At 42.2% G+C, this 18,740-nt stretch overlaps 1 protein-coding gene and 1 long non-coding RNA gene across 15 annotated transcripts in view; one reads left to right on the top strand and one right to left on the bottom strand.

Annotated features, from left to right (window-relative positions):
- LOC147361917 (ATP-binding cassette sub-family C member 4-like) overlaps positions 1-18,740 on the bottom strand; it is a 173,701-nt gene that overhangs the window by 112,008 nt on the left and 42,953 nt on the right. For all 14 annotated transcript variants that reach the window (XR_015138369.1, XR_015138365.1, XR_015138366.1 and 11 more), the window contains 4 exons: positions 18,498-18,689; positions 12,527-12,621; positions 12,217-12,303; positions 1,952-2,048 (listed from right to left, as the gene is read on the bottom strand). Coding sequence is in view for 7 of the 14 variants with exons in the window: in XM_086330228.1 (XP_086186354.1) it covers positions 1,952-2,048; positions 12,217-12,303; positions 12,527-12,621; positions 18,498-18,689 (471 nt within the window). In the remaining 7 variants the exon portion in view is untranslated. The remainder of the gene's footprint in view (positions 1-1,951; positions 2,049-12,216; positions 12,304-12,526; positions 12,622-18,497; positions 18,690-18,740) is intronic.
- Positions 14,470-15,719, top strand: LOC147361918 (uncharacterized). Its single transcript, XR_015138377.1, has 2 exons — positions 14,470-14,606; positions 15,121-15,719. It is a non-coding gene; the product is annotated as an uncharacterized LOC147361918 (long non-coding RNA).

The following is an 18,740-nucleotide window of genomic DNA, read 5'->3' as shown; positions in this document are numbered from 1 at the left end:
TTTTTTTTTTTGCAAAGTAATAGTAGGTTATAAAAGTGAAAATTAAAGGAGTAATAGAGGGCTTAAAATTTTTAAAAACATTTAAAAAAAGATAGAATTATCTTTAAAAAAAAAAAAGAAAGAATGACTGTAAAAATAGTAAAAATATATCTAGGACTTTCTCTGGTGTTGTCAGTATTGTGGGGTCAGTTCATTTTTGGCTAGTTCCTTGGTCCGACTTATATTTCTCAAGATCTATAGGCCCCTTCCTATGTAGTCGGTACTAACGACAGGGTTTTAATCTATTGCCTGTTGCTTTCAAGGCGGTTCCCTCTATTATAGCTTCTTCTGTTTGCTGGTCTCTTCAGTGTCTGATTTCCACCCTGACACAAAGGGGGCGATGGTGGACACCTTATTTTTTTTAGGCTCACTTGTTTAGTCCCGCTGTGGGGAGGGAGGGACGCTGCAAACAAATAACACTGGCGTGTGCTTGCAGTGCCTCAGCCACACTGGGTCTGCCCCCCACTCACGGTGCTTGTAGCCTCCCTGCCCACACTGCTCAGGCTCTAGGTTGCTCCGCTGGGAACCATCTGAAGCTGGCCCTGGGCTGCTTGAACCTCCCAGGTCTAAGCCACTCAGGTTCAGGCACTTGGGTAGTCCTTAGAGGTGCAGACTCGGTTGGGTCTGCGTTTTGTGCCCTTCCCAGGTCCGAGCAGCTCAGGTGATGAGGTGTTTGGCGAGCGGGTTGCTGCGATTTACCGCCTCCCCGCCGCTCGGTTTTCTGGGTGTACAACTGGCACACCTTCTCAGGCGGATGTTGACCATCCAGAACCCAAAGAAGTCTTAGTTAGCAAAGAAGCCTGTTTATAGTTTTGTAGATAATGTCTCTCTGGGGCTGCAATTGCCCCCTTCCTGCTCTGGCTGCCTGTCACCGGAGGGGGATGGTCTGCCGCCGGCTATCTCTGTTCAGTCCTTTGTTTCGTGTGTGGGCCTGGTGGTGTCTTAGGTTAGGGCAGGCTTTTCGTGTGGTAGTTATCCCACAGTCTGGTTTGCTAGCCCAAATTAGTTCGCTCAGATAGCGCTCGGGGCATTCAGGTCAGATCCTTACTCTAAGCGATGCAACCCGCGCCTCCCTGCCCAGCCCCCGCTTGCTAGTGGTGGGTGCAGGTGTCTGCACTGCTTCTCTGCTGGGGAAGTTACCGTTGGGCTCGTAATCTGTGGGTTTTAATTGTTTATTTATTTTTCCTCCCTGTTATGTTGCCCTCTGTGCTTCCAAGGCTCGGCACAGACTCAGCAGTGAGAGTGCTTCCTGGTATTTGGAAACTTCTCTCTTTTTAAGACTCCCTTCCTGGGACTGAGCTCCATCCCTCCCTCTTTTATATTTTTTCCTACCTCCTTTCGAAGACAATGGGTTGCTTTTCTGGGCGCTTGATGTCCTCTGCCAGTATTCAAAAGTTGTTTTGTGGAATTTACTCAGCGTTTAAATGTTCCTTTGATGAATTTTGGGAGAGAAAGTGGTCTCCCCGTCCTATTCCTCCGCCATCTTAGCTCCTCCCCTGGAATATGCTCTTGAGGCAAACTATGTATGACAATTACCTGGATTCAAACAGATCTTAGAATCTCTAAGTGATACACTTTGACTTAAGTCATGGAAGAGGAAAATAAAAAGTTCTAAATAAAACTGTATCATTATCTTTAACAAATTTCATTAGGGCAGTGATGATTCAATAACCCTGTGGTTGCACTTTTATACGCTTTAAGGGTTTATGTGGCTTAGAGTGTAATAGTGACATTTCTACAGAGCTTTAGGTTCATCCTCCAAGGCATGAACACCAGCTCTGGGAAGAAAGGGGCAAAAAACTGAGGGAGAAGAGGGCGTTTACCATGAACCCAGGAGAGTAACCTGAGGGGAGGTTTGTTCTTCAACATACCTGAGGGCTAGCAATTCCACAGACTTCTAGAAATTACTTACATCTTTCAACATCAGAATCTGACTTGCATCTTTTAGGTATTGCAACTGATGAGTGACTAAAATTGTGATCTTCTCCTTCAAGGCCTGATGAACACACCTACAAATGTAAAAGGCACAAGAAGCAAAAGCACATTAATGGAGTGCCTCAAACTGAAAACTTATATTTTGAAAACAGTGAGACAAAGACCACACAGCAGTCAAAGATCTTAGTTTAAATGCCAAATCAATAATAAAAATTAAATAAAAATCAATTAATCCAAATAGATTCTTAAATTTATAAGCAGCAAATTTGAATCTAGTGCTACAAAGAATTATTAAAACCAGTCCAGTGAAGGAGGCCCTAACAGCTAAGTTTTTTCCTCTAAAACTCAGCTTAACAATTATTGGCATGTTTCATAAAGGAAAACAACTGAGTAATACTGAGACTTCAAAACTTGACTAAACTAAAACACTATTTTATCACTATCCGGGAATGGGAGAAGAGGGATCCATGTCATTTAAAAATATGTACATTCTTTGACAGCTTTCTAGGCAATTATTTATAATTAATGATGTAAATATTCACAACAAAAAATTAATAGATTCTTGGGACTCTTTGCCAGAGTACATTTGCTAGACACTTCTTCCCAAAGAATATTAGATAGAAAATGAATGTCAGCGTGGTGTCCACCAGTGTCTACAACATTCCCAGTTCCATCCAAGAAGCAAGCCTTCTTCCATTAGGACTGAACATTTTCCAAACATTAAAGTAAAAGAATAGAATCCAAATGGCCCAAATCACAGTGGAAATCACCCAATGGCTCAGAGTACCCACCAGTTCTCTTAGTCAAGACATCACTCACGATTCAACCTTAAATTTTTTTCACAGTAAGAAAACTACTCCTCCATTTCACATGTAGACCCCTAGGGACTCAGCCCCAGCCTCATCACACAGGGTCCACAACCCCTCCAGGGAACCAAGTGGGTGAGTCTGGGGCACAGTGACCACAGGCAGGGCTCCAGGCAGGTACTCTGGGTGCCCCAGCCCCTCACAGGGCAAATTTCAGGAACCTGGGTCAGAGCTCAGCCTGTGAGTGAATCACATGGAGAGTCTGGAGGCAGCAGGCTGCAGCTCAGTCCCTCTCACGAGCCTGACGTCAGATGAGCAACTCAAACTCAGTTTTTTCATCTCAAAGCAAGGTCAATGACATCTCATCCACATGTTCTGAGAAATCAAACCACCAATCTACTCAACAAATGTCATCTCACTTCTCCACTCCTCCCTAACCATGAATGGTCATGTGCTTTGGACTCAGGACAGAAAACTCTTAAGGGGACATTATGGACACTGGGTCTGTGATTGGAAACAAGACCCTAGGATGTAAACACATACACCATTGCTTCGTTAAGTCCAAAAGGATTCATTTTTACCTTTTGACATGTGTTAGCTCAGTGATCATACCTAAGTTTCTTGATTAACACCTTTTCAAACTTAGTACTAAAGCTTTTAAACAGAATTTTTTCTCCTTAATTCATAATTGCCTGCCAATAGTCCTCCAGTGTTCTTGCCTGGAGAATCCCAGGGACGGGGGAGCCTGGTGGGCTTCCATCTATGGGGTTGCACAGAGTCAGACACGACTAAAATGACTTGGCAGCAGCAGTAGCAGTCCCCAAAGATGAATGTTAATCAAATCTGATGGGATGTCCAAGATTAATCAACCCAAAGTTTTAAGATGTTTTCTTCCTAAGAAACAGAGGCAATAATACAAATAATTACAATGAAATGATCAGTTGATGGCTTTGAATTTTTTGTAAATAATGTTTTTATCCAAATCACTAGAAAAATACACTATTTTCCAAGTTTTTAAAGATTTTCAAGTCATGCCATAGAAAGGATCGAGTCAGCAACCAGTTGTATAACAGCTATTCTTATATAAAGGCCATGCTAATTCTATAATCTTATAAATCCACATATAATCTTATATAAGGGCTGTATTAAGAGGGAACACATCCCTTGGTGGAGGCAATACAAATAAGACAGACAGAGTCCCCACCTCCATTCATTCAATCAGCAGAGGTTTGCTGAGGAGCCAGGCACTGTCCTAAGTGCTGAGGAACCATCCACATGTCAAGATAGAAGACAATACTCTGCACCATGTAGATGACACACTAAACAAGCATAGAAAATGCGCTACTCAGGTGTGACCTGTGCTCTGAAGGTAAAACAAGGGTAGCTGATATCTTAGATGTGTAGACAGGAGGGTGAGCTGTGTAGGCAGGAGGGTGAGCTGTGTAGACAGCAGCATGGGAATCTGATTAGGACAGACCCCAAGACCTGATGACGTGGGAGGCAGGGGTCTAGTGATGTGGGTGGGGCTGAACCAGGATGGGATCCATGGCTGGACACAGGTGAGATTGCATCAGTTCATCATCTAAGGCCCCTCACCTTCTGTAGGTGATAGAATCCACCATGTTCACAGCATAACGTTGTAAAAGTCATGAACCTTAAATTCATGACTGAAGAAAACAACAGCAGGTAGAAGTGTGGTTCATTCACTTTAATACAAAACTCTCCCCATGGCTAAGCTTACACATGACCACCATATCTCACAGCATATTGTTCCATCCGATTCTCTAACTTGAAAGCACTCTCCAGGATGCGGAGAAAAGGGAACCCTCTTACACTGTTGGTGGGAATATAAACTAGTACAACCACTATGGAGAACACTGTGGAGATTCCTTAAACAACTGGAAATAGAACTGCCATATGACCCAGAAATCCCACTGCTGGGCATACACACTGAGGAAACCAGAATTGAAAGAGACATGTGTACCCCAATGTTCATTTCAGCACTGTTTACAATAGCCAGGACATGGAAGCAACCTAGATGTCCATCTGCAGATGAATGGATAAGAAAGCTGTGGTACATATACACAATGGAGTATTACTCAGTGATTAAAAAGAATGCATTTGAGTCAGTTCTAATGAGGTGGATGAAACTGGAGCCTATTATACAGAGTGAAGGAAGTCAGAAAGAAAAACACCAATACAATATATTAACACATATATATGGAATTTAGAAAGATGGTAATGATGCCCCTATATGCGAGACAACAAAAGAGACATAGATGTAAAAAACAGTCTTTTGGACTCTGTGGGAGAAGGTGAGGCTGGGATGATTTGAGAGAATAACACTGAAACATGTATATTATCATATGTGAAATAGATCACCAGTCCAGGTTTGATGCATGAGACAGGGTGCTCAGGGCTGGTACAATGGGATGACCCTGAGGGATAGGATGGGGAGGGAGGTGGGAGGGGGTTCAGGATGAGGAACACATATACACCCATGGCTGATTCATGCCAATGTATGGCAAAAACCACTACAATATTGTAAAGTAATTAGCCTCCAATTAAAATAAATAAATAAATGTAAAAATTAAAAACAAAAGCACTCTCCAGTTGCTGCTGAGTGGTTTCCTAAATTGCTTTCATGCTCTCTGCTTTAAGTTTCCCTAGAGAATGTGTGGTTCTGATTACAAACAACAGTGTTAAGCTTGCTTCTATCAAGTATATATCCAAAGTGGTGCACCCAAAATATTGAAGAGGATTTTATAAATATCTCCTGTGTTTGAAAAAGAACTCAGGGGAACTTTTGTGATCAGCACACTGTACTTGGCACCAAAATGCCTTACTGTCCCTTCCTTGTGACATGGCTGCAATGACTGGCAGAATCTGTTTCTACCCTGATGGAGAACTTGTGCAGATGCTCACAGGATGTGGTAACACATTTGTGAGTTCAGGGTGGGGTGTTGGGAACAGGGAGGCTGAGATACTCATGATGCCAGGCGGGTGGAGGTGGGGAATCCTTATCACAGCACAAGCCCCTGTCACTAAACTCTTGACAAGACACAAGGCACTCTCTAAGGGAAAATTCATCAAGTCATGAACAGGAGAGGGTTAGAAAGTGGGGTCAGATCAGAGCTGGAGACCATGCCATGTGTCATCTGCTCTTTTCTCTCATGTTCTCAAAGATTCAGTGCTACTATGCAGGTTTGTGTGTATGTGTGTTACAATATACCTAACATGAAATTTACTGTTCCTGCCATTTTAAGCACATAGCCCAGTGGTATTAAGTACATTCACATTATTGTGCAGCCATCACCACCTTCCATCTCCACAACTTTTTTATCACCCCAACACTAAGCATGCTTTATACATGGGCAGGTTCCACCAGTCTAACAACCCCTGCTTAGTGGACATGCAATCCCAGCTCCTAGTGTCCAGAGCCCAGAGCTCCTCACAGGCCTCCCTCTCACACTTGCTGACTCTGCTGGTCTCTACTTTGCTATTCTGGACCTGCTGTAAATCAATCACGTCCCCTCAGATTCACATGTTGTCACCTTAGTCATCAGTGCCTTAGAATTTGGTGTCATGGACTTTAAAGATAATCATTATCCTTAATTATACTGGACCTAATCTAATCTGACTGGTGTGCTTAGATGAAGAGGAGACTAAGACATAAGGACAGAGACACAGGCATGTAAATCAATGAAGTTAGAACACACTCCCCACCATGCACAAAAATAAAGTAAAAATGGCTTAAAGACTTAATTACAAGACATGACACTATGAAACTCCTAGTAGAGATTATAGGCAAAACATTTTCTGATATAAATTATACCAATGTTTTTTTTAGGTCAGTCTCCTAAAGCAATAGAAATACAAACTAAACTATACAAATGCAGGCTTCCCTGGTGACTCAATGGCAAAGAATCCACCTGCCAGTGCAGGAGACACAGAATCCCTCCCTGGTCCAGGAAGCTCCCACATGCACAAAGCAACTCAGTCCATGCAGCACAACTACTGAGCCTGTGCTCTGGAACCCAGGAACCGCAACTACTAAGCCCACACACCATAAAGCCCGTGCTCTGCAATGAGAGAACCCACCACAATGAGAAGTCCATGCCTCACAGCTAGAGAGCAGCCCCTGCCCGCTGCAACTAGAGAAGAGCCCTCACAGTGATGAAAACCTTCACAGCCATAAATACATAATATTTTTAATTAAAAAATAAATAAACAATGGGACCTAATCAAACTTACAAGCATTTGCACAGCAAAGCGAACCATAAAAATGAAGAGACAACCTACAGATGGGAGAAAATATTTGCAAATGATGTGACAACAAGGGTTTAATTTCCAAAGTATAAAAACAGCTCACACAACTCAACAACAACAAAAAATCCAATCAAAAAAATGGTTAAAAGAACTAAATAGACATTTCTTCAAAGGACACATACAGATGGCCAACAGACACAAGAAAAGAAGTTCACCACTGTGAATTATTAGAGAAATGCAAATCAAAACCAGAATGAGGTATCTCCTCACATAAGCTTCAATGGCCATCATTAAAGTAACTATGGCTGAGAGGAGTAAAGGGAACCCTCCTACCCTGCTGGTGGGAATGTAAATTGCTGCAGGCACTGTTGAAAATAGAGTTTCCTCAGAAAACTAAAAATAGAATTACCTTATAGTCCAGTAATCCCACTGCTGGGCTTATATCTGGATTAAACTGTAAATCAAAAAGAGACAGGCACTCCTGTGTTTATAGGAGCACCAATCACAATAGCAAAACATGGGAACAACCTAAATGTCCATCGACAGATGAGTAGATAAAGAAGATGTGGTGCATATAGACGATGTAACACTGCTGCTAAGTCACTTCAGTCGTGTCCGACTCTGTGTGACCACATAGACGGCAGCCCACCAGCCTCCGCTGTCCCTGAGATTCTCCAGGCAAGAATACTGGAGTGGGTTGCCATTTCCTTCTCCAATAAAAAAGAAAGAAAGAAAGCTATTTGCAGAAACATGGATGGACCTGGAGATTCTCATAGTAAAGTGAAGTAACTCAGAAAGAGAAAATCAAGTATCATAATTATATCACTTATATGTGGAATCTAATCTATGGAAAAATGAACCTATTTACAGAAGAGAAACAGACTCAGACATAGTGAACAGACCTGTGGTTGCATAGATGGAAGGAGGCAGTAGGGAGGGATGGGCTGGGACTTTGAGGTTAGCAGAGGCAAACTATTATGTGCAGAATGGATAAACAAGATCCTATGGTATAGCACAGGGAGCTATATTCAATACCCTGAGATAAACCATTACGGAAAAGTATATATTTGTGCATAACTGAGTCACTTTGCTGTACAAAGAAATTAACACAATGTAGTAAGTCAGCTATATTTCAATAAAATTTTTTCAAAAAAAAAAAAAAAGGACAGAGACACAGGTTGCATGTAAACAGAGGAAAGAACATGAGGGGACACAGCGAGATGGATGCAGTCAGAAGCCAAGGAGAGAGGTCTCAGGAGAAACCAAACCTGCCCGTATCTTAAACCTGTAGCCTCAAGAACTGTCAGAAAATTAATTTCTATTCTTTAATCACCCCCATCTGTGACAATTTTGCTATGGACTGAATGTTTTTGTCCTCAAAAATCATACATTGAGACCTAATCCCCACAGTGTTGGTATTAGGAGGTGGGGCCATTGGGAGTTGATCAGGTCATGAGGGTGGAGCCTGCATGAAAGGGATTAGTGTCCTTACAAAAGGGACCAACACAGCTCTCTCACCCCTTCCCCACATAAGGACACAGAAATCTGGCCCTCACCAGACACTGAATCTGCCAGCACATTCACTTTGGACTTCCCCAGCCTCCAGAACCATGAGAGACAAATTTGTGCTATTTATAAGCCATCCAGGCTCTGGTCTCCTGTGAGAGCAACTTGAATGGACACAACCCTAGAAACTAACACAGGATGTAACAGAGAGAATTTTCAAACAGCTTCTCTCTGTTGAACACTCCGCCTCCTCCAGGTGAGGACGTGCCTGCTGTTCTCCTCATAGCCCTGCTTCCTCCTCCCTCCACACCTGTGCTTCTACTCAGCAAAGGACTGGGTCCTCTTTTCAGCCTCCACACACCCGCCCAGCCTGCAGGCTCCAGGGTACTTCCCACCCAACCCCGGGCAGTGGGAGCTTTCCAACTTCAGTGAAAGCCTCTAGATGCCACTTCCAATTTCATTTAGCACTTCCTATCCTGTATCAAGACCTCTAAACTTTGACCCTGCTGATCTTTTCCCACGCATCTGTCTTAACAAGCTCCACGTTGAGACAGGTTCCTCAGAGGCAGTAATGAGAGCTGAACATCATCAGTGTAGTTCATTTCAGTCACTCAGTCATGTCTGACTCTTTGCAACCCCATGGACTGCAGCACGTCAGGCCACTCTATCCATCACCAACTCCTGGAGTTTACTCAAATTCATGTCCATTGAGTCAGTGATGCCATCCAATCATCTCATCCTCTGTCATCCCCTTCTCCCACCTTCAATCTTTCCCAGCATCAGGGTCTTTTCAAATGAGTCAGCTCTTTGCATCAGGTGGCCAAAGTATTGAAGTTTCAGCTTCAGCATCAGTCCTTCCAATGAATATTCAGGACTGATTTCCTTTAGGATGGACTGGTTGGATCTCCTTGCTGTCCAAGGGACTCTCAAGAGTTTTCTCCAACACCACAGTTCAAAAGCATCAATTCTTCAGTACTCAGTTTTCTTTATAGTCCAACTCTCACATCCATACATGACTACTGGAAAAATCATAGCCTTGACTGGATGGACCTTTGTTGGCAAAGTAATGTCTCTGCTTTTTAATATACTGTCTAGGTTGGTCAAAACTTTTCTTCCAAGGAGTAAGTGTCTTTAAATTTCATGACTGCAGTCACCATGTACAGTGATTTAGGAGGCCAAAATAAATAAATAAATACAGTTTATCACTGTAAGTTTATCACTGTTTCCACTATTTCCCCATCTATTTGCCATGAAGTGGTAGGACCAGATGCCATGATCTTAGTTTTCTGAATGTTGAGCTTTAAGCCAACTTTTTCACTCTCCTCTCTCACTTTCATCAAGAGACCCTTTAGTTCTTCTTCACTTTCTGCCATAAGGGTGGTATCATCTGCATATATGAAGTTATTGATATTTCTCCCAGCAATCTTGATTCCACCTTGTGCTTCATCCAGCCCAGCGTTTCTCATGATGTACTCTACATATAAGTTAAATAAGCAGGGTGACAATATACAGCCTTGATGTACTCCTTTTCCTATTTGGAACCAGTCTGTTGTTCCATGTTCAGTTATAACTATTGCTTCCTGACCTGCATACAGATTTTTCAAGAGGCATGTCAGGTGGTCTGGTATTCCCATCTCTTTAAGAATTTTCCACAGTTTGTGGTGATCCACACAGTCAAAGGCTTTGGCATAGTTAATAAAGATGAAATAGATGTTTTTCTGGAACTTTCTTGCTTTTTTTGATGATCCAGTGGATGTTGACAACTTGATCTCTGGTTCCTCTGTCTTTTCTAAAATCAGCTTAAACATCCTGAAGTTCATGGTTCATACACTGTTGAAGTCTGGCTTGGAGAATTTTGAGCATTACTTTACTAGCATGTGAGATGAGTTGTAGTTTGAGCATTCTTTGACACTGCTTTTCTCTGGGATTAGAATTAAAACTCACCTTTTCCAGTCCTGTGGCCACTGCTGAGTTTTCCAAATTTGCTGGCATATTGAGTGCAGCACTTTCACAGCATCATCTTTTAGGATTTGAAATAGCTCAACTGGAATCCCATCACCTCCACTAGCTTTGTTGTTCCACTAGCTTCCTAAGGCCCACTTGACATCACATTCCAGAATGTCTGGCTCTAGGTGAGTGATCAGACCATCCTACTCTCCCTTATTCTGCCCAGTGTGGGTCCTTCTCCTCTCCTAGCTCACCATCCTCCTTGTAAACTAAGAGGTTTTGTGCAGTGACATCTGTAAGGGCATTGATCTCAGTGCACACAGCAGGGTGTTATTAAGTGCAGCTGGAAGGGATTGTTGCCTCTAACAAGGTGAACAACAGCAAGATAACTAACCATGGGGGAGATGTGGAGGCTGTTTTAGGGAAAAAACAAATTTGTGAGGCTTTCAAAAAGGTCAGTCTAGAAAATCCCATGGACAGAGGAGCCTGGTAGGCTGCAGTCCATGAGGTCGCTAGAGTCAGACACGACTGAGCGACTTCACTTTGACTCTTCACTTTCATGCACTAGAGAAGGAGATGGCAACCCACTCCAGTGTTCTTGCTTGGAGAATCCCAGGGACAGGAAGCCTGGTGGGCTGCTGTCTATGGGGTCGCACAGAGTCGGACACAACTAAAGCAACGCAGCAGCAGCAGCAGCAACAGACTCAGTAAGAGGCCTCAGACAGTGTGTGTTAGGACACATTATCATAGAAAAGCATCAGAGTTGTTCTACTTTAGTCACTGTGTAGCTAACCAAGAGCCACTTACAAGTTATAAATTCCAGAAGCAGGAATGCGACTCAAGACTTAAGCCAGATTATAGTGACCCTACATGTAACTCTAAGTATTAATTCCACTAAGTATCTGTGAAGCAATGTGAAATGACTGAAATTGTACTCAGATGTGGAATAAATGAGTCTTAAACTCTAGACTTTATGGGTTTCCCTGGTAACTCAGATGGTAAAGAAACTGCCTGCGATGCAAGAGACCAAGGTTTGATCCCTGGGTCGGGAAGATCCCCTGGAGAAAGGAATGTCAACCTATTCCAGTACTCTTGCCTGGAGAATTCCATGGACAGAGGAGCTTGGTAGGCTACAGTCTATGGGATTGCAAAGAATTGGAAATGACTGAGCAACTAACACACACACACAGACTTAAAGACTTTATTTGGAAACTGATAGAATAACAAGCATAAACCAACAAGGCCTTTCCATGGAAGCCCTATGACAGCACCAAAAACTTCACTTCTAATGTGTCTTAAACAAATGATGGAGGAAAAGAGCTGGCAGCCAAGTAACAGGTTATGGAGTCTCACTCTCTGATTTAAAAACCCTACATTGTCTTTCTTATTCCTGAGGTCTGGATCCATCCACAGTGCCTGGATCCATCAACTGCAAGTAGCACGGGAAATCTACATCAATCCCTCACTCCCTCAAGCACTGACCCCACTGTCCTCCACTCACTGGAAACACCTGCTGTACTTTCCTGTCCTGACTTCATCATGATGCAAGATTTCTCTAGGATGGATCTTCTGTGGAAGGAAGGGATGGGAGAGAGGGTCACCAGGGCAGAGCGAGCTGCGTCTCCTGAAGCACAAAGGCTTTCCTGAACTCTTTTCCCTGATTTCTACAGGGTTCCTGGGAAGCAGAGATGATAGAAAACAGGAGCAAACTCACTGTTCAAACAAGTGCCTGCTGACTCCTGCATCCACTGCGCTGAGCAGATCGTCCAGGAGGTAGATGTCTGCATCCTGATACATGGCTCTAGAAAATGTAGAGAGACGTCAGGAGAAGACACTTCACACTCCCTGGGTCTCAGCCCTGAATCACAACAATGTGAAACAACTCCATGTTCATTCCAAGAGTCCACGGGAAAAGCCAAGTCCCTGCTTCACACAGGCCCACCCGGTGAGTGGGGCCTGCGTGCCCACATCCACTAGGAGCCATGGAGGAGGAGGGGCAGGATGGCAACTGAAACCCCATTTACCTTGCAAGGCATATCCGAGCTTTCTGCCCTTCACTCAGCTGTGTTCTTCCATCTCCTATCTTAATTATTTCTTCATCCCCCAGAAGCCGTAAATCCTATACAGAGATAGGAAAGGGAAAAGAGAAAAATATATAAAATGTGTTCCACTACCATCTTACACTCCTAGCATTAGTTCCTCATACAAGTGTTTGATCAACGTGAATGTATGTTCAGCTGCTAAGTCATGTTTGTCTCTTTGCAATCCCATGGACTGCAGCCCATCAGGCTCCTCTGTTCATGGGATTCTCCAGGCAAGAATACTGGAGTGGGTTGCCATTGCCTGCTGCAGGAGATCTTCTCTACCCAGGGATTGAATCCATGTCTCCTGCATCGGCAGGTGGATTCTTTACCATGAGCCATCCGGGAAGCCACAGCAATGGGTAAATGTCAGATTTACTAAACTGTAAATTTGAACATTAAAAAAAAAAAACTCTCAGTGTTTTCTAATTTGTTTTCATTCTGTAGTTTTTGACAGCATCTATGCATTTGACCATTTTAACAGATATTTATTGAGGATCTTCTGTATATGAATTGATTGTAACTTGCTATTGGTGACTGATCTCTATTTTCTCATCAAGCCAACAGTGGAACCCCATTCACAGTGTGAATCATAACGTGCAAAGCACATGACCACAGTAGAAGAGACTCCATCGTAACCCTCCCTGACTGCCACAAAGACACATAGACACACAGGTTCTCTGCTCACTCAACGCTTAATGGAGGTGCATTGGATAAAAGGCAGCAATTACTCTGTTGTTATAATTTATAATTACTTCACCTTCTTTCTTTCTTGAGCTCAGAAATTAATACCATCTCTTGCCTTTGGTTGTCATTAAAAAAATGAGCTGTGTTAAGTTCTCAGCCTCACACACACACAGAATTACTTGGCCTCTCTTTCATTGTTGACAGTTCTTGCAAACTGTTCTGCTTAGTTTTTATGCTTTGATTTGATGTTGTTGAAATGGTTTTCTTCTTAAAATAGCACAATGATGTAACACAGCAATCTTAACCACATTCTAGAAAAGGCACTTACATCCTCTCTTTCCAGGACATAAGATACTATCTCTGAGTCTGTTACTAATACTTTGGGTGTGTTGTTCACTCTGCAAATTATTTAAGAACAAGCCACCAATGGGAAAACCATATTGGAGGATTTGAAATAAAACCAAGTCAAGCTTATTTCTCAGCCACCATTTTCTAATCAGATTAAAGGGGAAAAGCCTGAGCTGAGCATATACTACAGTTCCTTTCACTAACAGGAAGGTGTTCTTATTCATGTTTGTTATCTTTTAACCAATTCTCACTGAATAGAAGTCACCCAACCTAGAGGTAAACTAGGAAATGGCACTGCTGGTTTGGTGCCATCCATCCCGAAGCACATCAAGGGCTCTTCAGCAATGGTGGAGACAACACTAGAAACACCATGGAGCAGACTGCTGAAATGGTTAATGTGGGCTGGACATGAGGCCCTGGCAGAGGAGGGCTGGATCCCAGAGTCAAGCAGCAGGAGGCCTGCCTTCCTTCACAGCTTTTCTTCCATGTGGAATTGCCCCTCCTCTCACAGCCTGGCAATATCCTGCCCATCATCCTTCTAGGCTCAGCCCACACACACTCTCCCATGGAACCATCCTGGACTCATCGCTTCCTGCTGGGTTCCTAAGGCTCTGTTTACATCTCGCATGAAGGACCCATCTTATTATGCTCCATAATTTGTTCACATGCCCATGGCTTCTCTCAGCTCCTGGCAGGTAAGATCTGTGCTGGACCCTGACGCTGATTATCTCTAAACCTCACAACAAGCTGCACAGCAAGCAGTGGCCCCATTTCACAGGTGATGAAACTGAAACTAAGTGGGGTTACATCACTGGTCTGAGGACCATCAGCTGTTAAACAGAAGAGATGGAATCTGAACCAAGCTCATCTCAGTTCAGAGCATTCTGCCCTTTCACATCATGCTGGCCAGATAGTGAAAGAAGAGTATATTTGAAATGAAGATAATATTAAAGTAACTCAAGACTTGAAGGCCTCTATACCTATTCATGTAAGTATCAATAAACTTATTATCCATTGATTGTCAAGGCAATCTGAAAAAAATGACCAAGTAAGTGATCTATGTGGAAAAATATTAAACTAGAACTTATCAGTTTGATACCTTTAAATATGTGTTTACTAAACATTTTCAAAAGCCTTAAAGATAACATGTAGACAAATGTTACATACTATATTGCTTATATTATGGTAATAGAATATTGTCATTTTACATTTATATAATGTCCTATGTGTAGAGCACCTATAAAAATATAGAAATATTAATTCAAACAATGGAAGCTAAATACTCAGATACCTTCTTTCTTACTATCACATTTTATGAACATAATTTTACCAGAAACTGGCTGAGCTTATAAATAAGAATTAACTTATTTTCAAAATCATTTTAATAGTACTTACAGAGTACTTGCTATGTCCCTAGCAATCAGCTGCTTTAAAACCATGACCACATTTCATCCTCAAAACAACCTCATGAGGTTGATGGTCTTATTATCTCCATTTTACAGTTGAAGTAACAGGCTTGTAAAGATCAATCAGCCAAAACCAAACACCTGGTCAATAGAGCCACTGGGACTCCATTCCTGAGCCTTCTGACTCCTGGACCTTAGAGTTGACATCATCAGCCTGAATCAACACTGCCAGTGTGATTAGTTCGTGTCTCCCTGTTTTGTTACAGAAAAGCTTTCAGCTCAATGAACTTAAACAATTACTTCAATCAGATCTAGTGTAATACATCTAGTTATTACTAATATATGTTATATAAAAATGTTGCTTTTAGAAAGATGGTGACAACGATCCTACATGCAGGGCAGCAGAGGAGACACATGTAAAGAACAGACTTTTGGACTCAGTGGGAGAAGGCACAGGTGGGATGATTTCAGAGAATAGCATGAAAACATGTATATTACCATATGTAAAATAGATGACCAGTGCAAGTTTGATGTATGAAGCAGGGCACCCAGAGGGATAGGGTGGGTAGAGAGGTGGGAGGGGGGGTTCAAGATGGGGGAACACATGTATACCCATGGTCAATTCATGTTGATGTATGGCAAAACCATCACAATATTGTAATTATCCTCCAATTTTAAAAATAAATTAATTAAAATATTTGTTGCTTTTTTATGGTTTTTCCTTCAGGATTTGGGGGAGGTGGGAGTAGGGAGAATAGTAAGGAGAAATCTTTATTATATTTATATGGATGGCTGGGTGGATGGAGAGAAAAAAGAATAGTAACAATAACTACCACTTACTGAAACCCTGGTTTGTTTACATTTCACAGGTATTTTCTGTAGCCTTTACAGTAATCCCACCCCTCCCCCATTTAATAAGAAAAGAAACCGAGACAAACACCTGGAGTCAGTACCCAGGACTGTTCTCTCCAAAGGCCAAGCCTTTTCTGCCAGACATGCTATCTCTGTGTCTACAGGTCAGACTAACTCCAGGACACCACTATTTCCTGTGATTGTCTTACGTCCATCCACTGATATCTGGAATCCAAAAGGAGATAAGCAGAGGCTCTCTTAACTTACTAAGTAGTTCCCAGGTGTCATAAAGACCATGCTGACCTCTTGCTAATCAGAGTCATAGATGACATTTCAGAGCAACAACAAAACCTCCTGGAAACCCTCTGATGCAATGTCCTCATTTTGCTACAGAAACATCAGAGGTCCAGGCAGGTAACAGGACATGTCCAGAGTGACAGCAGGCAAGTGATGAAGCTGGGGCCAGAACTCTCCTCCATGCTACTTCTCCACGCTGGGCCTCCCTTCCTGCCAAGGAAGGAATGGACCTCAACTCCATGTCCCAAGTACACAGTCCATGTTTATAAACATCACATCATGTTCAGAAGAAGTGCTGTGCAGCTCAGTCCTGCAGAGCCCCTTTCCACAGAGTCTATGTTGCACACAAGCCTAGGGTGGGTGAAGCCCCAGGACACTGTCCATGTTATTGGTCCAGTCACCCCATGAGGCTCCAGCAAAGTATCCGCCCCCCGGATCTGATCTTGAGCTGTAAATGTAGAGATGAGGTGTCTCATCACTCCAGGCCTCAGTTTTACTAACTATAAAATGAGGATGAGAACATCAAAGACACTCATAAACAATGAATAACTCATAAATCTAATTTTTGTGTGTGCATGTGCACATGGACTGAATAAATGGGAGCTACTGTTCTCATTTGCTTTCCCTTCTTTTCTTACATGGTATCTACACCATTTAACAAAAATCTATCTCATTCCTGCTAATTTGACATCATTTCCACAAACATACAATCACCCATGAACAATAACTCAGAAGAAACAAGCCCATTAAACAAGCAATTCTGTTTGTCCACATCATTGTAAAATACTGCTCACCTGATACAGGGCTTCCCAGGTGGTGCTAGTGGTAAAGAACCCACCTGCCAATGCAGGAGACATAAGAGATGTGGGTTTAATCCCTGGGTTGGGAAGGTCCCCTGGAGAAGGGCAGGGCAACCCACTCCAGCATCCTTGCCAGTAGAATTCAATGCACAGATGAGCCTGGTGGGCTATAGTCCATGGGGCCGCAGAGCTGACTGAAGTGACTTAGCACACACACGTGCGCGCCTGATACAACCTATGATGTTCCAGGAGAATTACTATTTCCTCACAAAGCAGGTTTGGAGCCTTTGAAAATCTGTCTCTGTCTTTTCCTCTCAGTACAAAAGAACAGTCAGATGTCCAGACTGCACTGAACAGACCCCAGGGGAAGACCTTTAATGCTATTATTCACTAACTTTTACAACCTGAAAGAGTAACATAGTATTTAACATTATTTACCCTTTTTCTTTTCTTTTTGCCAAATTGTACTCTCCTATCAGTTTAGTTCTTATTAGTTACTCACTAATCTTATTTACATCCCAAGGTATAGGTAAACCTTTCATCTTACCATTTTCTGTGAAATTCAATTCTGTTTCTGAAAATAATATCCTTCAGTGAAATGACACAGTATTAAAGTGTGTGTGTGTGTGTGTGTGTGTGTGTGTAAGATTCTTTTTATCTTTTATTTTACTTTATTTTTGTTCTTTTGTTGTTTTTTTTAATATAAATTTATTTATTTTAATTGGAGGCTAATTACTTTACAATATTGTATTGGCTTTGCCATACATCAACATGAATCTGCCATGGGTTAGTATTCTGGTTTCCTTAAAAAATAAATTACAATTCAAAAAGGAAGTGGAGAAACTCATAGACTGAAAGGGACCAAGGAGGCATTAACTAAGTGCAGAGAGCAGACCTTATGTGGATTCCAACAATGGTGCAGGAGATTTCTCAGTGAGATGATTAACAACATGTAAACACAGACTAGCAGGTGGGTGATATTAACGAATTTGAAGTATTTTTCAGGTGAAATAGTGATTCTTTCCCCCAAAGCTTTCCTATCTTTTAGAGAAAACTAATGAAATGTTTACAGATGAATTAATCTGAGGTCTAGGATTTGCTCCACAATACTCTGGGGTGGGAGTGGGGCTGGCAGAGGGCAGGGGTAGAGATGCAGGGAGACTGGCCACCAGTTGAATCTGGCTGAAGCTGAGGGTGGTAATGAGGGTTCGTTATACCATGCTCTCTATTTTTGTAAATTTTTGTAACTTTCCATTAAAAATAGTTGAAAGTGAATGAAACTTCACAGAATGAAACAATCCACCCTGCAGATAATGTGTTTTGAGAGGGTCATTATCCCATAAGCATTAAAACGGCAGCATATGTAAATATGTCTGCATTATTTACCAAGAAGTCCTGCTTAAATATTAAGCAATATTGAAAAATCCATTTTTTATAAAGAACTTTTAACAAAACTTGTAGATTAAAATCAACACTATCATCATTTGAAATTCAAGTATATGCAACTCAGAAGTCATTACTCACCTCTTCCAAAGCACAAGCTTTTATTACTTCTTCATATCGGTCTTCTTCATATTTCTTCCCAAATAAAATGTTACTCCTCACAGTTCCTGGAAACACCCAGGGCTGCTGAGAAACATATGCGATCCTCCCATGCACGCTGATCTTCCCCTGGCATGGGGGCAGCTCCCCCAGCAGAGCATGTAACAGTGAGGACTGAAACAGAAGGGAACCCACACATGTGAACAGGGTGCACTCAGGACGGAA

Source organism: Bos grunniens, chromosome 12 (assembly GCF_055505025.1).
Source record: "Bos grunniens cultivar Pamir isolate PY7600 chromosome 12, Bosgru_T2T1.0, whole genome shotgun sequence".
Lineage (NCBI taxonomy): Eukaryota > Metazoa > Chordata > Mammalia > Artiodactyla > Bovidae > Bos > Bos grunniens.
The sequence above is the reverse complement of the archived record's forward strand: the minus strand, read 5'-3'. Positions and strand labels throughout refer to the sequence as shown.